A 25,468-nucleotide genomic window follows, 5' to 3' on the forward strand; every position below is an offset into this window, starting at 1 on the left:
AAAAAAGTAATATTATAGTATGTCGAAAAAAAAGAGTAGAAAAAAAGTCACAGTATAGTAAGTAAAAAAATAATCATAGTATAGTATTTAAAAAAAAACTTTATAGAATAGCATGTCGAAAAAAGTGACAGTATAGTAATTTAAAAAACAAGTCATAGTATTGTATTTATTTTTATTTTTTTTTAAGTTATAGAATAGTATGTCGAAAAAAAGTAATAGTATAGTATGTTGAAAAAAAGAGTAGAAAAAAGTCACACTATAGTAAGTAAAAAAAATCATAGTATATTATGTCGAACAGACTGATTAAAAAGCCTGAGTACAGAGATCACACTGGAGGTACATGCTGAACATGCTGTACCTGCTGCAGGCAGTCTGGATGGAGTCGTGACTCTCCTCCTGCTGCTGCTCTGGTCTCTTTAAACGCAGGGCGAACAGCAGATCACCGATCATCCATGAAGCGGATTACAGCTCCAGTCATTCAGCCCTGCGTCTGTCTGCTGCTACATCATCATCATCTTCTCAGCTGATCCGGAGGATACTTCCCTTCAGCAGGGAAACAACACCAGCCCTGCCTGAATGCTCAGCACGGTACACATCATGGATTTCAACGTCAAGAAACTGGCTTCAGGTGCAGGAGTCTTCTTCACCCGAGCTGTGCAGGTAAAAAACACCTATATATATAATAATATGAGGGTTTATCCACCGTTATACTGTGAAACTGCATCCTGCGTGCATGCAACATCACTGTTAGTTAGCTGTGGGCCATAGTGCACGATTTATTCATCATCCTCAAAGCAGATTGTGGTGTTTTAAATACAAATGGTCGTGTATTTGGATGATGAGCACGACCAGCTCTGTAAGCCGATGAAGGTTTGCAAAGCCTCGATCCATTATTGATGGCTGTGATCGAGTGTGTGTCAGCCTTGTGACAGCAGCAGCAGCAGGAGGAAAGAGAGGAGCTGCTGTCTGTCTAGGGAGCAATAGTCTTGCAACTTATTCCTATTTATTTCCTTATTTCTTTAAACATAACCAGTCATAATAATCAGTTTTATTGCTTTATTATTATACTTGGGCTATGCATCTTCTATAGTAGTCCTATAATACTCACACTGGAATATTATAGGGTTAAAGGTGGTGTGTTTGTATTTATAGTGTTAAAGGTCCCATATTAATTAAAAATAAATAACACAAATAAATTGAAATGACAGAGAAATTGGTTACATTGTCATGCTGTCAGCCTCCATGTCCTTAACAAAGGCCGAAAAATGCCAAATATAATGAAATTTCCTAGTAGAACCTCTGAGAGTATATCTAATTTTCTTCAATTTAAAGGCCCCATATTGTAAAAAGTAAAATTTTCATATCTTTTATATTATAAAGCAGTTTTTTTAGTGCTATATAAATACTGTTTAACTATCAAAACGATCAATATACAGAGAAATAAACACAGGTTTGAAACAAGATGTTAAGATTTCTGTCCATTTGTGATGTCACAAATATACAATATATTAAGACCATTACACGGTTTTAAACATAAACGTTCTAAATGTGTCCCACATCCCAAACATCAGCTGACAGGAAGTAAACATGGACCCAAGCTGTTGCCTAGCAACGCAATTCCATTGAAATGCACTAAAACGGAGCGTTTCAGACAAACGGTAGATACAGGTATATTCAGGCAGACAGTATGAGGAAAATAAAGATTTTTTTGGAACATTGCAACATGTAAACATGTTCTAGTAGAAACACAAAATACAAGTATGAACCTGAAAATGAGCATGATACGGGACCTTTAAATTAAAGCAGCAGTGAATTGGAGATAATATGATTTTTATAAAACGGTCACTATAGTATTCAATTAATTATGCAGCCCTACACAAAAGGCATTCTTTATTTCTTTTAAATGACCACAATGACAGAAAAGGACAAGCATGCAATCTGTTTATACACATATTACACGTTCATATTGACGTAACGTTTCATAGTACTGGCAGTAAGTTAAGTGCTAGTGTCCCCATGGGCAGGACAGGTGGTAAAAGGTTAATCAAATTCCCACAAACTGATGAGCCCTCAGTGAACCTGGGGGCCTTTGGGATCTGGGCTGAGGCCTGGCGGTAATCCAGCCTCGGATTGACTGTCTCTCCGATTGTCCCCTCTGAATTATTTTTATTTAAAAACTGAGAAGATGTCACATGTTGATGTCGTACCACAAAGCTGTTGTCTCTCCGAGGTTTTGCCTGCTGTTATATGACGAATTTCTCCGTCGTCTGTGCGTCTTTTAAGACCAGCTGGCTGCTGCCTTCTGTCAGTCAGGCATGGCAATCTACCACCTATCTATCTATCTATCTATCTACCTATCTATCTATCTATCTATCCATCTATCTATCTATCCATCTATCCATCTATCCATCTATCCATCTATCCATCTATCCATCTATCCATCTATCTATCTATCTATCTATCTATCCATCCATATTGGCATGAATGTTTAGGTTACATTATTGCCAAAGCTAAATTACATATTAATGAATAATCACAATCACAAGAAATAATCACAAAATAATCACAATCACAATATACCAAATACATTTTAAATATACATTCTTTTACAGATGTAGTCAATCAGAAACATGTTCGGAGCTTGTAGCACCTCTTATTGTATGGCAACATTCAACATATTTTGCAGCTAATATTGCACATTGATTTCTCTCCCCATATAAGTATGCTATTTTCTCAGGATATATGTTGTTTATTTTTTCAAAGAAAGCATCTCTCACATCTTTATATTTTTCACAGCACAGTAAGAAGTGAGATTCTGTCTCCACCTCTCTTGTATGACGATGTGGTCTCTCTGGGTCGTCTGTTCTGCCTGTGACGGCCTGTTTCTATGGCCAGGCTGTGTCCACTCAGTCTGTACATTGTCAACGTTTTTATAAGTTTGCTATCAGTCACGGTGGCATCTATCATCTATATCTATATCTATAAATAGATATAGATATAGATATATATCTATATATATATATATGCTTTTATTCTCTTATTAGATACTTTTTGTGTGTATATCTTGTTGTTGTTCCTGCGATGTCCACTCAGGATCCTAAACTTTGTCTCCCAGTTCACAGAGGAGAAGCTGGGCCAGGCTGAGAAGACCGAGCTGGATCCCCACTTAGAGAACCTGATCACTCGGGCCGACTCCACCAAGAACTGGACCGAAAAGATCTTAAGACAAACCGAGGTGCTCCTGCAGCCCAACCCAAGTAAGAGAGGAAAAAAAGACGTAGAAGTTACATCTCCTCATATGGAGTCCTAGAAGACGAAGAAAACTGTTACATTCATGGCTTTCTGATTAGTCAAAAGAAAAATAATGTAAAAATAGTTTATTAATTTAAATTGATTGTAAAAGAATCCATTTTCATTCATCAGGGACTCCATATATATTTTTTGAAACATATTTTTCAAACAAGCAGGAGGCAAAAATGTCATTTTGAAATTTGTTGAGTAAATATATCTGTAAAGGTTGCCTTCTTTGCAGCACTTTAAATTAACTTATACCTAAATGTCACATTATAATTGTGCTTTTCTAGCTGAATTTTGTCACCAAGCAACTTTTAATATCACACTTAGAGATTCTCATTAATCTGTAATAGACTTAGAGTGGATAGAATAATAGAACAAACCTTGGTAGTAATGTCTAACTCTCGATCTGTGTATTTTCTAACCCTCTCATGCTCCAGTGGACCACACTGGTAAGTCATTTCCCAGGGTTGTGTGTCTAGAAGGTAGCCCACATGTTGTGAAAATGTGTGAAAAAGCAACATTTTCATAACCTTTATTTTTATTTCACATTGAGTTTAAAACCTCTCTTGTAAGTAAGACCTAGCCAAGACAAGGTCAAATAGCAGCATCCAACACATAAAAAGACAACATTGAATCACGGCAGCAACAATAGGAACGACAGAATACATTACATCATTATACAGTGCATTAACAGTGCAGCATGTTGGTCATGTGCTTGCTATTTAATTGAAACAACTGCAGCTTGCAGTGACCACTTCCTTTTGCGAGACTCGTTGTCCAACGACCTATCCTAACCTTAACTATTCAAGGTTAATGCCTAACCTTGGGTAACCTGGGTTACCTTCTAAACACGACCATTTCCCCGGGTGTTGTGTAAGGAAAGACTGTGTGAAGTCATTGTACATAATGAGTACAGATGATATAGATGATATCACTCTGATGTAGAGTGAGGAACCAACAGTTTGCTTTTTAGTGGATTGTTAAGGTCACTAATTTTCTAATTTTTTTTATAATGTTTTTTTCTGGTTTTATTTTCCATCTTAATGATTTTGATATGTTTTTATTTCATTTTCATGTGAGGCACTCAGTGCATGTAATGTCTTTTATTGTCAAGCATTTTGCGCTGCATTTCTTGTATGAAAGAAGCTATACAAATACAGTTCATTATTATTAGTAGTAGTACTTTACAGTTTCACGATGATGTCTTTATAACCTGTTATCCAGGTGCTCGAATAGAGGAGTTCATCTATGACAAGCTGGATAAGAAGCTTCCCTCCAGGACGACTAACCCAGAGCTGCTGGGCCAGTACATGCTGGAAGCTGCCAATGATTTTGGTCCAGGGACGCCATATGGTCAGTGGTGCTGTTACTGAAACTGATGAGTCTTTGAACACGTTGTCCGCTTTGTACTCATGAAGTACTCATGAAGAGGGCTGGGGAGGCTTTCCTGAAGCACCTTCCTTTCTATTAGCAATAATAATGAAATAGTCGACAGATCAGTCCAGAGTTTAAAACTCACAGATGCTCTGACATACACATATATCCATTAAACATAACCAGACATCCATAAAAGGAAAACAAATAACACAAATATATTGAAATGACAGAGAAATTGGTTACATTGTCATGCTGTCAGTCTCCATGTCCTTAACAAAAGCCCAAAATGCCAAATAGTATGAAATTTCCTAGTAGAACCTCTGACAGTATATCTAATTGTCTTCAATTTTAAAGGTCCCATATTGTTAAAAAGTGAGATTTTCATATCTTTTATATTATAAAGCAGGTTTTAGTGCTATATAAATACTGTGAAAGTATCATATACAGAGAAATACACACAACTCGTTTTCAGAAATTGTGCGTTTGAAACAAGCCGTTAGGATTTCTGTCTATTTGTGATGTCGCAAATATACAATATTTAGACCATTACACAATTTTAAACGTATACATACTAAATGTGTCCCAGTTTATTTCCTGTTGCAGTGTATGTGAATAACATCAGCTGACAGGAAGTAAACATGGACCCAAACGTTACCTAGCAACGCAATTCCGTTGCAATGCACTAAAACTGAATGTTTCTGACAGAAGGTAAATAAAGGTATATTCAGACAGATAGTATGAGGAAAATAAAGTTTTTTCTTTAACATTACAGCATGTTAACATGTTCTAGTAGAAAGACATAATACAAGTATGAACCTGAAAATGAGCACAATAGTCTGCTCATATGAATTTAGTATTCATATGCATACTGCATATTCTGGACAATCAAAAAAAGTCTGTTTTTCAGTCAGATGTTACATAATGTGTAATACCTGTGTGCATGTGTGTATTTTGTAGGCAGTACCCTGATCACAGTTGGAGAGTACCAGAAGAGACTGGGAGGAGCCGAGCGCGAGCTCCTCCAAACCTCATCCGTCACCTTCCTCACTCCTCTTCGCAACTTCCTGGAAGGAGACTGGAGGACTATATCAGTAAGACTGACTGATTTAATCTCTTATTCACTGCTACACTGTAAGTCCTTGGTGCTTTAAGACATTGTCTTCATATTAACGCCACCCAAGTGAGAAGAAGTATGTTGCCACGGACACTCATTGACACTAAAACAGAGTTAGAGCTGGGTTCGTATCGGAGCTGGTTGCGTCACTTTGCTTTTATCTGAATAGAAGCTGTTTAATAGAAGTGTTTTGCGAGGTTTGTTCCCAGCAGCAGATCCCGGTTTCTGATTGGATCCCTTCCTGTCCTCTGCAGAAAGAGAGGCGACTTCTGGAGAATCGACGACTGGATCTTGACATCTGCAAGGCGCGCCTGAAAAAAGCCAAGCAGGCAGAAGCCAAAGCGGCGGTAAGTTCCCTAAAGGGAGCTTTTATTTTTACCTCTTTTAGCTTTAGTATTTTTATAATAGAAAGAGAAATCAATCTGCTGGATGTGGACATAAGCAATTTTTTGCTAACAGTTTAATCATTCCAACTTCATAAGTCATCTTGTGCCTGCTGTTCTCTACCACATACGCACAATAAAATATCTAGGCGGAATAACAAGAACCATACAGCTTTGACGTATAAACTATAAACTTTTTGTTACTCTTGTGTTGCACGTCCTCAGATGGCATGGCTGCACTGACCAAACTGCCCCTTAAAATGTAATAAAAAAAAAGCTTCTCAGATGCTGTGCTGGCTGCCATATCATCAATGATTCTATACCTGCAGTGCCAGTTGCATGTATCTCAACCTGAGTAATATATAAGCTTCTTTGAAATGCTTTTCTGAAACCAGCTCATCTTGATGCCAGAGGGAAGGCGTGCTTGTGATTGAAGGAGAGTATTATTACCCCTAGAGTTCGGTAGAGTGCTCCGCCTGTGCTTAATAGAACAAGGAGTTACAATATCGCATTGATGCATCGACGTTACATCATCAAAACCATGAGTGGAGTACCTAATATGACATGAGATGAAACGGTGGTATCGACAGGGAAATTAGGTTACTGTAGCAGCACAAAATAATATTCGGCGACGTGAAAGTTTATACAATATAATAAGAATAAGAAGCTGTAGAAATAGGAATAATAAAGCAAAATACCATCATAGTTAGTTGGGTATTATTTACTAAAATAATTACAGTTTGAGACTGAAACGTTACAAAAAGTAAATTTTCCATGACCCTTTTAAAGGGACTGTTTGTAAGAATCAGAAATTGCTGTGAAAGTGATTGAGAAAGGAAGTTTTCAGGGCCTTTAAAGGCACTCTGTGGATATCATGTCATTGAGTCTAAAATGATTTAATAGAAGGCCTCTGCTCAGTACAGAGTTGGGACGTTGAGAAACAGCAGGGGGCGACCTTCTCACATCAGGGTGGTGAGCCTTGTTCAGATTGATCCAATGAGCCTGTGAGCAGCGTTTAGGTTACTTGCTAATATCACCTAATTACCATCAAATTTGCAGACCTGTAAAATGAAGTGCTACCAGAAATATATATATTTAAAACAAAAGCAAAACATGTAAGAAAGCTAAAAAAAGCTTAATTTAATGGCAACAAAAGATGGGGTGGATCCATCAATATAAGAATGTAATCTGACTCTACCTATTTATTGCATAAAACAGCGATCAATAAATTATTCACAGTCATAAATAATTTCACACACCACCACCAGCAGCAGCAGCAGCAGCAACACCTACACACGGCACCTTCTGCTTTGAACTTGTTCTGAATTATCTGCATCTGTTCTGCTTCTGATCTGTTTTCATTACGCAGGAATGCTTTTGGCAAAATTGTTTTTTGTTTTTCTGCTTAATGATTGTAACTGCCTGCATGACTGTGCCAACATGTGTTTCCTCCTCCCCTGCTCTTGTCTGTAGGCTGCACCTGATTTTCAGGAGACAAGGCCTCGAAATTATGTTCTTTCTGCCAGTGCATCAGCGGTAAGAGTCCCAAGTGAAACAAGTGGCACGCAGGAAGGAGCTATGTTAACATGCTAATAAGGCATAGAATACTTAAAGTGCTTTTATAAGAATATTAAATCTGTTTTAATCAAACTCTGGTGCGGTTCAACCCCTGGTGTGGTTCGTTATGAACGCAGTAATCGTACTCTGGTGCGGACCAAAACAACTGGTCCGAGATCGCTTGCGAGAGGTGTTCTCCGACCGTTTCCAAGTGAACCAAAACACAGGCTGCCTGAATCAGTTTACAACAACACACCAGTGGCTCTGTAATGTTGCCTACTGTGGTGCCTGTATGTTTAAGCAGCATGGCGATGACAGCTTTTAAATAACACTGTAAGATGCTCATGTTTCTAATACTTGAACAAGTTAGGCTTGTCCGACTGTTGCATGATCTTTGCGACATAAATATGACACTTATGAGCATGTTTGCGCATGTTTCATTTTTGTGTATTGTTGTTTGAGCGAACTGATTATTCATACTTTCTTTTTTATTTGACATACGAACACTATGTACAACGGAGTATTAGGGCCACATTGAGGAAAACAAATAAATCTGAGATTTTGAGAATAAAGTCATAATATTACGAGAATAAAGTCAGAAGTTTAAGAGAAAAAATCGTAATATTATGAGAATAAAGTCATAATATTATAAAGTAGTAATTTTACGTGTTATTTTAGAGGGGAAATAGAGCAACGTGCCGTATGTGTGATAATGAGGAACATGGAGTATCTTGTTATACTTTAGTTTAGGTTTCACAAATAACAAAATCATAAATCTTTTGTCACATCAGCACCACATTATCATAAGTATCAGGATGTGGAAAAGATTATGCAATTTGTGTTTATTCCAAAGAAGGAACCACACAGACCAGACTGAAAACTGCCTCATTTGTGGAGGAGGAAATGGCTTTTTATTCTCGTAAAGTTATGACTTTATTTCTTGAAATAGTATGACTTCATTCTCATTCTCATTAAATTAAATTCCCCCCTCAATGTGGCTCTAATACTCCGTTGTAACTATGATATTTTGAATGTACCACATTTAGGAGCCATATACAATCGCTCCCCACTGGTATGATCTAATATTATGACGTGTCTCTGAAAAAAAACTGAGTTTTCTAGTTGCACTGGGTATAAAGAGAGCAAATCATAGTATATTAGGTGTATAAGAGATATACGGTGGCCTTAATGCATCAAACTGTTCACAAAAAAACATTTAACAGTTAGCAGCAACATTTCATCTGAAGCAACATAGCAAAGGACGCAGCAGTGCCGTTGGTTTGTCGCTGACCTTCTTAGCTGTGGTTTAACTGCTTCAGCTAAACTGTAACTTTCTGAGATCAAATCAGAATTAGGAATAAGAACCGCAGTGAAAAAAAGGTTGTTTTCTACGTTGTTGTTGTTGGGTTAAATGAAAACGTTAACCCTCCCGTATGTCAGACGGCGTTGTAGAGTAGAAAGGTTTGAGGCTTGTTGACTTTCAGCTGGTGTTTCTTTGTGTTGGTTCTGTAACTGAACCAGCTGCAGAGCGGCTGGGAGAGCTGGGAAGTGGCGACCGACCCAAGCGAATCAGAGCAGAGGAAGGTTGTAACACAATAAAATTAGAATCTTTTGTGCCGTTTATATATACGTACATGGTGGTAGAAGATAGTCACCAGTGAGTTATAGTGTGGTTGTGTGTGGTAAAGACTTTGTTTTATCCTTTTATCCGTTACACGGCCCATTTATGGTTCTCAGTCATAGCTTTCATTTAGACGCCTCACTATGGGAGGCGCCTCACTATGGGAGGCGCCTCGCTGCGTATTCCTCAGAAGCATTTGTCTCATTACGCCAATCCTCTATAGACATAAGATCAAGAGTAGGGACAAACATCAGATCTGCTCGTGCTGCCTCGGGCCGGATCATGCCCGGATGGCCATCGACGTCCCCGCGGTTCATGCAGACACTGCGACATTTTGACATTCACGCACTCTCGGTGCATCCGTCATGCACTCAGTTTGCCTCAGGGCATGTCAGAGTGTCACTGACAGCCTAACCCTTGCCCTTTGCTACCCGTTGAGTGCTTGAGACAAGCTCGTCTGGCTGTACGGGAGTCCCTATATCCAATAGTGAGACAGTGAAACGAATGCTGTGAATGAGAACTTTAATTTACGGTTCTCAAAGTAGAGTAGTAGTAGTCAAGTAGCATGTGTGAGATGTCTCACCAGACAGCCCTTATTGCTGGGGTGAAGCAAGAAGAGGTGCTTATTTTGAATGGTGCTGCATAATAGCGCCAAGCTATTTAAGGGTAGGTGGTTCTACCTGACGCGGACGTGGTGATCACGAGCCAATCAGGATTGTCGTAATGACAAAAATGCCTTCCGAGGAATATGCAGGGAGACACATCCCATAGTGAGACGTTGAAATGAATACGATGAATGACAACCGGTAACTGAAGTAACCTAAAGTTTTTAGGAAACACGGGGGTACTTTAGGGACAAATTCAATGTTCAGACTAGGTGGTGCAAAATTTCCATGGGAATTAATGGGAATTTATGGGAATTAAAGGTCCCATATTGTAAAAAGTGAGATTTCCATGTCTTATATATTATAAAGTGCTATAAAAATACTGTTAAACGATCAAAACGCTCAATATACGGAGAAACAACCACAGCCCGTATTCAGAAATTGTGCGTTTGAAACAAGCCGTTTGGATTTCTGTCCATTTGTGATGTCACAAATATACAATATTTAGACCATTACATGGTTTTAAAGATAAACATTCTAAATGTGTCCCAGTTTATTTCCTGTTGCAGTGTATGTAAATAACATCAGCTGACAGGAAGTAAACATGGACCCATGCTGTTGCCTAGCAACGCAATTCCGCTGCAAATCCGTTGCAATTCTGTTGAAATGCACTAAAACGGAGCGTTTCAGACAAAGGGTAAGTACAGGAATATTCAGGCAGACAGTACGAGAAAAATACCGTTTTTTTTAACATTACAACATGTTAACATGTTCTATTAGAAACACAAAATACAAGTATGAACCTGAAAATGTGCACAATATGGGACCTTTAATGGGAAATAACAGGAATAAAATGGAAATATAGGGGGGTTATTTTCCCAGGCTGTAGTTACCACATCATATGCAGATAGAAACAAACATTTTTACCATGTCTTGTACCTTATGTTTCAACACATAATCCATTAATTTGTCAAATACATACAATATGAAATGTTTTACAATAAGAAATGAATGGAAATAGATGAAATATAACTCCTCAATTAGCATGCTCCGTCAAGCTGGTAACAGATACTAGCAGAAGGTGTTAATGGGAAGTTTTCAAGTGATGCATGAAAGGAAATGGGTGATGAGGACAAACCGCATCATTTAGCTGTTTAAACCTTTTTATTATCCAGGCAGTTAGATTTACTTAAAGTTCAGTTTCTAACTTTTTAACATGTTGTCCATCCTTGTAAATGGAGTCTAACACTCATCTGCCTTAATATCTTCATCAGTCATCCCACTTTAATTCTCATGAAACCTCTACATACGTAACCCACAATGTCTCTTGAGAAATGACACAAACCTTCTTCATTGGTTTCTTATAATGACACATGTTTAACACAGGAGGGCATAATACAGCAGTCATTCATGAGTCTGCTGCTGCACAATGTAGAGTAAAGGTCAAGTTCAGGTCAACGACAACAGCAGCTGGCAAACACAAATACGTCACTGAAGCATTTACGGTCCACTACAAGATCGAAACATTCGGTCTCTGATCACACACAGTTTTGTTATTCATACATTTCAACAAGATTACCATTTACAAAAAGTGAAGAAGATTTAAGAAGTAGAGATACAGCTGTGACTACCACAGCAGCACAAAGTAATTATACATTTACACCACGAACAAAACCTAAAAGAAGGTTTAATTCTATGTTGCAGGACAGTTCTGAGAAATGGAACAGATACCCAACTGAGTTTTAAAGGTCCCATATTGTAAAAAGTGAGATTTTCATGTCTTTTTATATTATAAAACAGGTTTATTAAGTGTGATATAAATACTGTGAAAGTATCGAAATGCTCAATATACAGAGAAATACACACAACTCGTTTTCAGAAATTGTGCGTTTGAAACAAACCGTTTCTGTCCATTTGTGATGTCACAAATATACAATATATATATAGGTCATTACACGGTTTTAAACATAAACATTTTAAATGTGTCCCACTTTATTTCCTGTCGCAGTGTATGTAAATAACATCAGCTGACAGGAAGTAAACATGGACCCAAGCTGTTGCCTAGCAACGCAATTCCGTTGAAATGCACTAAAACGGAGCGTTTCAGACAGAGAGGGTTAATACAGGTATATTCAGGCAGACAGTATGAGGAAAATAAAGGTCTTTTTGAAGTATGAACCTGAAAATGAGCATGATATGGGACCTTTCAGAAGACAAGGAGAGTACTCTTTTTGTAAATTATTACATTATGTGCTGAATTTATTACAATTGTTCAACTTTTTTTTGTTGCTAAGTTTAATAATTTTCTTTTCATTATGAACAAAACTGTCATTACATTATGCACTCAAGGTTTTATTACATTATGTGCTGATTATTACATTATGAGCTTTTATTACATTTAAATTACTACATTATGCGCAGTTAATTTGTTATGAGTTAATACAGATGCTGCTTTTCAGCATTTTTTTACATAAAAAATGAACTCAAATAAACCCACTGCTCACGCTGCTGCACACCTGACGCTGAGATGAGTTTGCACGCACATCACTAATTATTAATCACTAATTATTTCTTAATTATGAATATGGAGTTTAATTTGCTCACTATCATATTTTTATTTCCTGCAAATAACATGAAAAGTTCCTATTTAATTTAAAAGAATATTATATTGTTTCACACAGAATATGAATTAATTAAATTAAAAGTTAAAATTATATTAATTTAAATTTAATTACATTTCATAAATTAGATTAAATAAAATTTTTTGACTGTTTGATTCAAAGTTGGTGCTGGAAAACTGGCCTGGGATCAGTGGGCATCAGAGTAGGAATTGTCATAGTAACAGAAGCGGACTAACTAAACCCAGTTCCTGCAGATAAAGAAAATTTAGATTCAGCATCCATTCACCTTGCTAGCTCCCCTCAGAGTTTCAGATTGGCTAGCTCAGGGGTCTGCAACCTGCGGCTCTTTAGCCCCTCTCCAGTGGCTCCCTGTGGATTTTTAAAAATGGAAATGAATAACTGTTTTTTGTTTACATTTTCATTTTTATTTATCATTGTTGTAGGTCTATGGTACGACGGTACGACGGAGTATTAGGGCCACATTGAGGAAAAAAGAGTAAATCTGAGATCTCGAGAATAAAGTCATAATATTATGAGAATAAAGTCATAATATAATTAAGTAATAATTTTACGTGTTATTTTCTTTTTTTTCACTTAATATTACAACTTTTTTTCTTGTTAAGTTATGACTTTATTCTCGTAATATTACGCCTTTTTTCTCGTAAAGTTATGACTTAATTCACTTAATATTACAACTTTTTTTCTCGTGAAGTTATGACTTTATTCTCGTAATATTACAACTTTTTTCTCATAAAGTAAGACTATAAGCTGTGTTACCTTCATCACAGTGCTCAAATGTTTTGCGGCTCCAGACAGATTTTTCTTTTGTCTAAAAGGGCTCTTTTGATAGTAAAGGTTGCTGACTCCTGGGCTAGACTGAAGCACAGACGTAGCTTATAGATCTTTATATTCCATGTTTGAGTCTGAGAATGGTTAATTACTGCTTTTCTCTGTTCTCATGCTGCTTCTCTCAGCTGCTGAGTGAGGAAGTGGACAAAGTAAGTAACCTTCACTAGCGGATAGATCTGGTTGTGTCTAAATGTTTTATGAGAAGCATTACATGTATATATTATACAGCCCTTTTAATACTTCATTCCTGTCCTGTCCTGTCACTTCCACCTGCAGTCAGAGCACGAGCTTCGCGTCGCTCAGACGGAGTTTGACCGGCAAGCTGAGGTCACCAGACTGCTGCTGGAAGGCATCAGCAGCACACATGTGAGTGTGATGAAGCATGTCAACGGATTTCTGTGAGCCTTCAGGGATGGAAAACCATTAGTCAGAGTTCCCTGACTATCCTGTCCAGACTAACGGCTTAGAGGAAATGAGCACCATGAATTTGTGTTTTGTGGTTGTCTGAGATATTGCACAGATTAAATGGACACATTCATGTTCCCGAAAGTTCAACTTCAGTGAACTTTGATACCATTACAGTGATAACAAGCAATCTTGACAGTGCTGTCCCCTGAGGGAAATGAAAGACAAAGAGCCATTGATACGCTCTTCGGCTGGAGTTTAAACCGCACAACAGAAGAACAGTTATGTAGTTGACGGGACTAATACATCTTTTGAATGAACTTATGTGAACTTATTGTCCTAGTAGTGACCAGCGTCATTTTAACCAGTTCGACATATCTGAGTTAACACTCTGAGACCCACAATAGACCCGTTTTTGTCTTTTTTTAGGGGTGTACAGGAGGTGTTTAGGAGGAGATAGCAGGTCAACAGTAGATGTCACATAGAAGTGGTGTACATCATCTGAAAGCTGGGAACCTGAAGATTAATTTGAGATGCAGCTCAGCACTGTGGGTCAAAATGTGGTGAAAGCATTTGTCAAATCAGGTGCCTAGTGCCTCGTCTCTGATTATAATGTTTGTTATATACAGTATGTATTTATCAATCAATCAATCAATCAACATTTATTTGTAAAGCCCTTTACAATAACCAAAAGGTACCCAAAATGCTTGACATTAACATAAAAAAATAACAGGAATAAAAAACATAACATATCATAAAATCATAAAAAGGTACATAAAAAGCACAGGGAAAATGTCACAGCGCTACTAGGTATTAAAATCCATTCTAAATAAAAAAGTCTTGAGCTTAGATTTAAATAGTACAAGGTCAATGACGTATATCAGGGGGTAACTTGTTCCGTAGTTTAGGAGCAGCAACAGCAAAAGCACGATCACCCCACAGATTATACCTCGACCTTGGGACTTCTAAAAAAAGTTGACCCGACGACCGCAAAGCCCCTTATGCTCGTTAAAATCTCAGACAAATAAGGTGGGGCAAGGCTGTTAATGGCTTTAAAAACAAACATCAAGAGCGATTCTAAAGCGATTATCGTTCTGCTGGGGATTCCACTCATACTGAGTTCATCTCTTCCTTTCTCCCCTCAGCTCAACCACCTGCGTTGTTTACAGGATTTTGCGGAGGCTCAGGCCACTTACTACGCTCAGTGTCATCACTACATGCAGGACCTTCAGAGGGAGCTCAACAAGTGAGTGTGATTGCTGTTGGAAGCCTCATCTGTTATCACGTGTATGCATTAGGACAATGCTTTTGTAGCTCGGTCACTCAGGTCAAAAGGTATTTGTGAAAGAAAAATTAAGTTTCAAAATGTTTTTAATTACATTGTAAAGGTCACATTTGTCATACTTGTCTTGTTGAGCAGAGCTCAGAGTTAACCACAGACTTAACCGCAGACCAGCCAGTGTCGGCTTTGGCATCCTTCCTCCAACTGACACAGCTGGAATTGCGTAATATTATTCAATGCGTACACAGATGTAATTACTGGTATTTTCTGAGCAAAACGCTGATGCCTTGTTGAGTCAGATGAACAGCCAGACTGCCGAGAAACAAGACCTAGTAAAAAAACGAATTTGTGGCTAAATTGTTGCACGTATGTTAAATCCAGTAACTGTACGTGTCCACACACACATTCACTATCATTAATTATTCCGCATGAACGGATGAAGCTGCTATTAATCACTAAGTGAGTCAATGTCACTAAGGCTCATTCTTATATTGCGTGAGAAGGCAACACCTACGTACAGGAAACCGGAGTAGACAAATGAATCAAAGCATCATACAGTACACCATACCAACACAGTGAATGCACACGTCTCCTATTACCGAGGTATTCAGTGCCAAGTGTATCCCACAATTCACCTCGGTCTTCTGTGCTACACCAGTTCAGCTGTTGGCGGTGGTGCACCTATAAACTGGTTTCAGGGCGGATTATTCATATTAGTAGTCAATGCTGTAGGTTTGATTTTTACTTTAGTGAGTACAGTTTTTGTTGGACAGCAAATATGCACAGTTTGTGTGCACTTGCACCAACTATTTCCATATGCACACAAATAGCTTGATTTTGCAAAACGTTCACTTCTGATAGTATGTATTTGTTTATATAACAGGCCTAAAACAGACTTGTATTATATGCTATATGTACTGTATATAAGTTTTGTTATATTTATTTATTCTTTTATTTATTCCTCTTTATATTTCCACTTTTATTTTCTTATTTTCTGACAGATTTATTTTTTATTATGGCACTCTTATGACTCCATAATGTGCAGCTATGAGTTTGAACATTAATGTAAACGTCATATAACTTCATTGCAGTGTTGGAGCAAGCAGATAACAGATATACTGTATGTGTGATGTTGTCAAACAGTGTGGGGAAAGGGCCTCTCTAATTGTAAAGCCACTTGACCCTCTGAGACCCACAGTAGACCCGTTGTTGTCTCTTTTAGGGGGGCAAAGGGGGTCTTTAGGGGGAGACAGCAGGTCAACAGTAGATGTCACATAGAAGATTAATTTGAGATGCAGCTCAGCACTGTGTGTCAAGTTGTTCTAGTCATAAATCAGAAATAAACATGATTGAATGAATTACTTAATTATTTAAAATTAATTGGGAACGTGTATAAGGGTTTAGAACATTATGATAGAATTAAATGATTTCCATTCCCAAGCTCTATTATGTCTCATAAGTTGTTGCAGCAATTTTTGGGTTGATACCATTTGTGACATATTTGGCGCTAAATTTAACAATTTTTTTACCACTCGATAATTGATAACAATTATCAATAATCCCTCCAAAATACCACATTAAGACACCAAGACCTTGAGGAACACCATAGAAAAAGCCATGCTGTGATTTGGTATCAAAAACTTTTAACATTTGGAGATTTCTACAAGAATTGCATTTTTCAGCGACTGGATGGCGAGCACTTCTGTGGTGGAAACTGCTCAGAGACCACCTTATTATCAATCTAGCTAGGAAAGCCGTCCGGCTGCGGCTTACCGCTCATCTCAACATAAACAAGACACATCTGGATGATGGCGCAACATGCGGTCTGTGGAGGTCAACCACTTAACATTGTCAGTAGTTGTTCAGTCTGCCAGCTTGTGGTTTCAACACATCAGCTGTTGAGGGGAGCACAGCTTACGCACGCTGACCCATTGATTCACCACGAAAATAAATAAGCTGGAAAACCACTTACACTACTTAACTCCTTTTATTTGTTTTACAATGTTCGCGCAGATGTGCTAATGCCGTCAGCGCTCCCCACCCAATTGCTGCTGTCTGCCCGGACCCCGTCTCCTCTGCTTTCCTGTCTGGACCTTCATCTCCTGGGGCCACGGTCTCCTCTTCATCCAGCCAAAGGCCCAGCACGCTGACGATGGAGCAGATGCAGCTTCCTGTCACCGGCACCAGAAAGGCCAAGGTCCTGTATGACTACGATGCTCATGATGCCAGTGAGCTTTCCCTGTTGGCTGATGAGGTACAGCAGGATATTCTGTGGCACCCTACACACAAACATCTCTGTTAAACAAGAAACTATGTCTGGCCCACTGGTTGGTCTCAGAGCACCATCAGTGGGCTTCCAAATGCTTAGATTAACCTCTTAAAAATCCAACGGCTGCTGTTCTGTCTTTCAGAGGTTGTAGTTGGCTAAAAACCTAATGAATCCTTTGGTCCCAACCATGTCATACTAGCTTGTCAGGAAGAGCGCTAAATAACGCTCCAAAGTCACGCTAAATTTTGGCGAGGAAAAGCTGGCACGGCGATTTTCAAAGGGTCTCTTGACCTCTGACCTCAAGATATCTGAATGAAAGTTTGTTCTATGGCTACAGTACCTACGAGTCTCCCCTTTACAGACATAGCTGATGTTTTCAGATGCAGTGACAAAAAATGGAGCAGGTTTTTTGAAACAAAAAAGTGATGTTGGAGACAACCCTGCACAAGTGAAAAGCTCCAAAGCGTGTGTTTTAAAAAACACCGAACATGCACTTGATCCGCTGCAGTTCGCATATCGACCTAACAGAGGAGTGGAGGATGCCACACTCACTCTGCTTAACCTGCTTTTTAAACACCTGGAGGGAAATGGGTGTCATGCCCGGCTTTTATTTATTGACTTTTCCTCTGCTTTTAAATGGATTGTATGTAAGAATCAGAAATTGCTCATTAACAGCGACACCTGTGGCCGTTAAGTCAACGAAAGTCAGCGTCTTGTTGCTCGTGCTTGTGCTCGCTCTACATAGACATGAACGAGCATTGATCAACACAGTGAGGCGACACACGTCAGCTAAAACCACAATATCACTCTATATTTCAGCTGCTTGGCAGTAATGTTAGCTGACCAGACGAAGGTCTCTCCATGAATCACTGCTGATCCTAGTGTTGGCTTTTCCTGCATCAGCCTCCCGACCGCGGCCGGAGGGAACAGGGGAGTCACCGGCACCCGGTCGAGGACGATAACGTAACTCGCTGCGGAGCCCCGTCACTTCACAAGACACGGGAAACCTCTGTTGGTCTGGAGGAGCTGCAGCAGTTATTTCTGCATAAACGTCCTCTGTACATTCACTAGATATTCTCAGAGCTAAACTAACTCTTCTGCAGTGTGGAGTGTGCGCGCATGCACGTGAGAGTGGAGCGAGCTGAGTGAGTGATGGCAGGCAGAGGAGCAGAGGAGCAGAGTACAGCAGAGACTCTGGTCCTGGAGACCAAAGCTACGGACTCCCCTGCGTCCTCCGACCGCGACCAACACCATTTACAAGACGGGCTTCACTAGATAGAACTTTGCGGTTTTGGTGCTTCCGTGTAGTTTGTGTCAGAGTGTGAGTCTGAACAGCGTAGCCACACGCGAACACGCATGGGACACCGACCCGCAATGATTTATAGAGTCCCTGTACACCAGCCAGTTACAGCCGCTAGTCAGCGATGTCTCAAACAATGACCTCAAACCACATCCTCTGTCTAATGAGTTCCAGCCTCTCCCATCTGGTCGGAGGAAGTCCTAGCAACATTTGCAAATATTTATGGAAAGTTTATCCTTTTGTCGTTTTATTGTGATTCTTGTCCTGATATTTCAGTGTTTTTTTTATATTGTTCTTGTGGCCTTCTTTTTGCTGGGTCTTGATCCCAGTAAGGCTTTTTTTAGTACTCTTTGTCATGTTTTTGGTGTGTCTGTATTTTGTCTGTGCTCTCTACTTTATTGTCAATACGGATGTCAAAATCTATTTTTGCTGCAAATCTACAAATCTACCTACGGCTACAAATAAAGTCACCCACCACGCCTTTTACCGTTTCATGCTGAGAGCATGTTGGAATCTCCGCTGGGCGTCTACAAGTTGAAAATCTTTGCAATCAGGAGCCGATAGTACATAGACTAAACATTGAAGTCAGAGAAAATCCAAAGCACAGACTGAGACTGCGGCTGAAGAGTGGAACTAGGGAGATGATGCAACGTCTCCGCATGATGTGCAACGTAATGCTTTCTGTTTCCCTTTCCTGTAGAATCAACCTCAGTATGAGTCATTTTCTTGTTTAAATAGCTTCATTTTGGTAAAAAAAAACTTTGCCATATGTATCTTAAAATGTTTTCCTCTGTTTTGTTTTCTCGTTTCTCCAGCTCATTACTGTATACACCGTACCAGGAATGGACCCTGATTGGTTGATTGGAGAACGGGGGAACGAAAAGGGCAAAGTCCCCGTCACCTACCTTGAACTACTGAGCTAATGGACCACACACAAACAAACACACACACACACACACACACACACACACACACACACACACATGCACACACTTGTGTGCATTTAGTACACTTATTGTATTTTGATCTGTGGCTATCTAAAACACTTATGCAAACCTGTCTGTTGGGAAAGTTTCTATAAATACTGATGGCTCGCGGGAGGAAGTTGCAACAGTTTTGTGTGATGTGGCCGTGTGGGTCATTATTACAGACTTCCTCTTCTTCCTGTAATGTGTGAGTGTGATGATGAGTTCCGTAATTTGTTTATTTCTCTTGGCGGGACTTTTTCTCTTGTTTTTTTCCATTGGGCTGAAAGTTGTGCTCCTCCCCATCGTTAGAGACCCGCGAAACCTCCGGTATCGGCTGCTTTCCGTTAATTTATCTCCTGCAGGAGGAGGAGACGGTGAAGAAGAGAGTGAGTGAGAGAGACAGTCAGGGTGTTGTGTTCTTTCTTCCGGTGGGATTTTGTGTAATCTTCTTGGGTTGACTGATAATAAACACACTGAGTTAAAGTGGAGGAACATAAAAATAAAATGAAAACCCTCAGTTAGCTAATGCAACAAGTTGGGCTAACTAACTAGATTTATTGGTTTGCTGCCGCTCAGACTCAAACGAACACGAGTGCGCCTGCGCAAGCTGGGAGGATGACCTATGACCTGCAGCTTCTACTATAGTCATACGTCATATTCCCATTTTTACCAACAACCTTCTTTTTTTTTTTTTACTTTGAGCACAAAATTAAGTTCTTTGTCTTATCAACTCAGTCAGAAAATGACTCAAATAAATATGAAATATCATAGAAATGCCAAAATACACTGGAGGGGGGGGGCTTTAAAACTCCTCAATACAAATACATCTATCATCTGCTGAGAAGGGCTTTCATTACAAATGGAATCGGACTTCTGGATTTGTTTGTGTTGTGTATGTCGTCGTATTGTAAATCTCATAGAGCTGAACGTACAGATTGGGAAGATTGTGTTTCAATTTTCAAATGCAGAACTCGTATCCTAAACTCACCATTTTACCAGTTAATGACACTTGCTGTTAGTTTGTGAAATAACTACAGTATACAGTATGTGTGTGTAAGTGATTCTGCTTTGTCATCATCATGTACTCCTAGGCTATAGCTGCATGGTTCAAATTTCTAAAATGTTTGTGGAGAAACGGTGCCTTCAAATGGGGTCGTGTTTATCGCGTTCACGAGAGGAGACCATATGAACGCCTTCCTCTCTTGTGGTGTTCACAACCTCGTAAGTAGGAAGTTAGTGAAAGCTCTGAGTTGTGACGTATTTGTTGACGTTGTCAAAAATGGTGTAGGCCAAGGAAGTTAATTTTTCGATGCATTATAAGTTAATATAATGTATTTTTAGTCGTAATAGTTATTCCTCAGACGAAAATGTCGATATTCCCAACGGCCTCTTCTTTTTGTCTGTCATTATGTCTTTGCATTTACTGCATTATGTTACCCGCTTGCTAGCGTGCTAAATTGTTATCCTCTGTGGCTTCTAGACGCCGACAGTAACGTTAATATTGCCGTTGCTTAGCAGCGGTGTTCTTCACGACTTGAACGCCGAGCATGTCGTGTACACGACTTCCCATGTTGTAAACACGAGCTCACGAGTCTCATTTGAAGGCACCAAAACATAAGAGAAAAGTACTTTCTGTTTGAGGAGCAGTTACGCTACAACTCCATTCATCCAGTCAAACCATAAACTGGTTTATAAGGATGATTATTAGTCTAAAGAACGGTTGCAACAAAGCTAGAAAAAGTAGATCACAGAGGCTAAAAATGATAACTGACTGAAAGAGAGTAGGAGTGTGAGGGTAACTTTGCTCAGTAAATGAACTGTCATCAGGAATGAATCACTTGTTTTTTACTATCCAACAGTGACATGACATTATTACTGTTGGGGCGTTGGGACATGTGTCTGTCTGTTGCTTATTTCGCCATTGCCTGTGATGTAATATGTCTAGTATGAAGTATTCAGCTTCCACACACACACATTTGACTGGCAGCCCTCCAGCTCCCTGATGGAGGAGATTCCCTTAACTCCCAACGCATGCAGGGTGAAGTCAGGCCAACTGGGTTATGAGTTTAAAATAACTGGAAACAGAGTGATACAGTCTGCTGCAATGTGTGATGAGATGACAGAGATAATGATGTTCAGAAGAATAGGTCACATTCATCAGTCAAAGAAATGACTCATCAGCTTGTGAGCATGTGAAGTAAGTCGTGTGACTAATGTTTCACTGTGTGTTATTTTGCTACTGATGATGTAAAGTCCTTGTTTGGATGGTTTACCTCACCAGTGACCGTGCAATAAGTGTGAGTCATAGCTGTGTGTAATGTTGTAAGGCTTTCAAAGGGAAAGTGATTTTGAAACATGCTAACAGTAGGAGAGTGTACAGTAGTTTAGTGTATCTGAGTATCTGAGATCATATCTGGTTCCCAGAGGACGATGCTGAATGTTTGTGTGACCTTTCCTCTAGAGCCACCGTCAGGCCAAAATATCCTCCAGTGTGTGACAATGAGGGGGATCTATTGGCAGTAATAGAATATAATATTAATAAGTATGTTTTCTTGAGTGTATAATCACCTGATAATAAGAATCGTTGTGTTGCGTTACATTAGAATGAGTCGTTTATATCTAAATAGGGAGCGGGTCCTCTCTCCACGGAGTCTGCCGTGTTTCACCAAGCCCCCCCGGTCGTTGATCCCGATTTTCATAGTGGCCAAACGGCGGTACTACAGCTCCCGTGTCCGTCTCGTGATGCCATTGGGCCCAAAAATACTTTTTCCCATAGACTTACATTGGGAAAGAGACGTCTGTAACTCAGTTGATCTTTTTTTTGGGGTGAATCAACTCCCCAGTATGAACACTTGAATAGTCCTTATTTAAATCATTAGATCCTAAAAGTTGCACTAACAGCCGAATCCAGAGTTCTTTCCCTTTCTCCGTTCATGTGAATGAGACCCAGACCGACGCTGGAGCGAGGGCTGGGAGGCGGAGTTAGCAAGCCGTGACAACAGCGTGACGGCTGTGACCCCGTGACCGAGCCGTGTGACCGAGCGGAAGATCGCTGGAAGATCCGGGTACTTTTCCACTCGGAAGTCGCGCCATTTTTAGCTTCATGTTCCACTGAGCAACTTTCATAGGAATGAACGGGGCCCCGCCTCCAACGCTGTATCCAGTTCTCTTGATACATCCATGGTTGCACCGGGCCGGAGTCGATAATGCTCCCATTGCCGCTCTCTCTCTCTCTTGCTTCACCACTCACTTCCTACGTACACACACACACTCCACGTACTGACTCTGCTCCAAATGGCTCTAGAGAGGACCATTTGCGTTTTCGCGTCGGCCACCGTAGCGCTCCAAAACGCTTGGCACACGAGAGAGGTTTCATTTGGTTGCATTCTCCTCACCTCATTGCCAGACTACACACTGGACCTTTAATTTCGGAACTGTCAGGATGTCATTGAATTTGCTGAGTACACTCATGCTTTCCTCTAGCGCCGCCCTCAAGACTAAATTTATATTTGTAGCTCTATTACTGATGAGGCTGCGTCATCAATATGCTGTTTGCGCTATTTGTATTTTTGAGTGTAATGAACGTTGCAGCAATGCTTTTGACATTTTGGTCTTGTATATAATTTATTGGATGTTTGAGCATTAAAGTCTTTCTTGACCTTTGTTGTAGTAGTTACCTCATGGCCTAATATCAGTCAGAGCTTTCCACCAAATTTCAATTTCAGTGTCGGCCGATGGAGTTTCCAAACATGGATGCCATCTGAAAAAAATCTTTTAAGAGGATTAAGAGTTAAGATTTATTTTGTCAAACTATCTTTCTTATATAAACAGGTTACCTGACAAGGACTGAAGAACATCTGTAGCATGCTAATTGTAGAAACCAGTCTGCTCTGATTGGATTAAACACCCCATTTTTGTGTGTGTTTGTAAAATGAATTCAGGATTTCTAAACACAGTTGTGTTTTGTTGCTTTCATTGTTTTTGATTTAGTATATTGTTACATGGCTGATGGGGAGGGACTATAACATATCCAGACATCTTATTGTCATCACATTCTTGTCATTATCCAACGTATGGCCTCTGGTTTGATGTGCAATAAAGCATGTGTGTTACAGTCATATGATTGAGTCTGGTTCTTGAATATCCACCAACGCAGCACGGATGAGTATTTCACAGTTTACCATTGTTTTTTATTTCTCCGTGCCGGTGACAGCCGTGGAAGGAATTTCTTCAAATTTGGCACAGACCTCACAAAACACATTTTTTAGCCATAACTCAAAAATTCATTAGGTAGGCGTACAACTGTAAGTAAGGGTAATTCTTCTCATTTTCTGTTAAATAATTGCTGGGAAGAAATTGGATAGTGTCTAGTTTCATTTATCAGAATACGCAGTCATAAATTCTTGGCAGAGAGATAGGGGAGACAACACGTATACACAATAATAGCTTGCCTTTTCACATCTTCCATGACGCACAGAGGACATCGTGCCAGTTTCATCAGAAAACACACAAATAGATACGTATGAAATCCCGTTTTTATAAAAAAAAAAAAAAAAAAAAAGGGAAGCTGTTCATCGTCCTTCCACAGTGAGAGCGGGCTTTTTCCTTTCCAGTCAGTAAAGAGGGTTGGCTTGTGGGTAAGCATGCAAACTGTTTGTGTGCAGACTAGAGTGAAAGAAAGAGATGACCAAACGCAAATTGGATGGCAAGCACTTTTGACATTTGGAGATTTCTGCAAGAATTGCATTTTTCGGCGATTGGATGGCGAGCACTTCTGTTCTGGAAACTGCTCAGAAACTCCCTTATTGTCAATCTAGCTAGGAAAGCCATCCTCTGAATGCTCTAGGTCTCTAGTTTGTGGCTGTACAGTTTCATGAGGCTGTGATTATCCTAGAGGTCACCACAGGTCATTTTATACAGTAAGGTCAAATTTAATTATTTAAAATTAATTGTACTGTATAAGGGTTTAGAGCATTATGATAGAAGTATGTGATGGTCATCCCCAGTCTCTTTTATGTCTCATAAGTTGTTTCAGCAATTTTGGGGTTGATACTATTTGTTACACAGATTTGGTGCTAAATTTTACCTTTTTTTTACCACTCAAGAATTGATAAAAAATGACCAATAATCCTTCCAAAATACCACATTAAGACACCAAGACCTCGAGGAACACCATAGAAAAAGTCATGCTGTGATTTGGTTTCAAAAACTTTTGACATTTGGAGATTTCTGCAAGAATTGCAATTCTCTGCGATTGCATGGCAAGCACTTCTTTTGTGTAAACTGCTCAAAAACCCCCTTATTGTCAATCTAGCGAGGAAAGCCATCCATCCTCTGAATGCTTTAGGTCTCTAGTTTGTGGCTGTAAAGTTTCATGAGGCTGTGATTATCCTAGAGGTCACCACAGGTCATTATATACAGAGAGGTCAAATTCACTACAATGAAATGGCTCCTATGGGGACTAACATCACCACACATGAATACAGTTGGGCTCATTGGATCCACAAGAGTCTCAGCTTTACAGTGATACCCAATTTGTGTAATTCAAGACTGTTTAGGGACCCCAGTATGCAGAAATATTCAAGTGCATGATTTTTTTTGCCCCAAACTGCATGTGATTATCATGAAGTGGGCATGTCTGTAAAGGGGAGACTCGTGGGTACCCATAGAACCCATTTTCAGTCACATATCTTGAGGTCAGAGGTCAAGGGACCCCTTTGAAAATGGCCATGCCAGTTTCTCCTTAAAATTTAGCCCAAATTTGTAGTGTTATTTAGCTTCCTTCCCGACATGGTAGCATGACATTCCTTAGGTTTCATA

The 25,468-nt window shown here is 39.5% G+C and overlaps 1 protein-coding gene across 4 annotated transcripts; it reads left to right on the forward strand.

Moving 5' to 3' along the window:
* Window positions 1-423: 423 nt before the first annotated feature.
* On the forward strand, window positions 424-23,766 carry sh3glb2b (SH3-domain GRB2-like endophilin B2b). Of its 4 annotated transcripts, XM_074617431.1 has the most exons (11): window positions 425-660; window positions 3,116-3,257; window positions 4,522-4,650; window positions 5,632-5,765; window positions 6,043-6,135; window positions 7,645-7,707; window positions 13,550-13,573; window positions 13,701-13,790; window positions 14,975-15,075; window positions 17,125-17,365; window positions 19,496-23,766. In XM_074617431.1, the coding sequence occupies exons 1-11, from the start codon at window positions 577-579 to the stop codon at window positions 19,601-19,603; spliced, it is 1,209 nt and encodes a 402-aa protein (XP_074473532.1). In that variant the 5' UTR covers window positions 425-576; the 3' UTR covers window positions 19,604-23,766. The 4 variants fall into 4 exon arrangements, with proteins under 4 accessions (XP_074473533.1, XP_074473532.1, XP_074473535.1 ...); XM_074617432.1 differs by lacking the exon at window positions 13,550-13,573 and having other exon boundaries at window positions 424-660; XM_074617433.1 differs by lacking the exon at window positions 7,645-7,707 and having other exon boundaries at window positions 426-660.
* The last annotated feature ends 1,702 nt before the right edge of the window (window positions 23,767-25,468 follow it).

This window comes from Sebastes fasciatus, chromosome 19 (assembly GCF_043250625.1).
Source record: "Sebastes fasciatus isolate fSebFas1 chromosome 19, fSebFas1.pri, whole genome shotgun sequence".
Lineage (NCBI taxonomy): Eukaryota > Metazoa > Chordata > Actinopteri > Perciformes > Sebastidae > Sebastes > Sebastes fasciatus.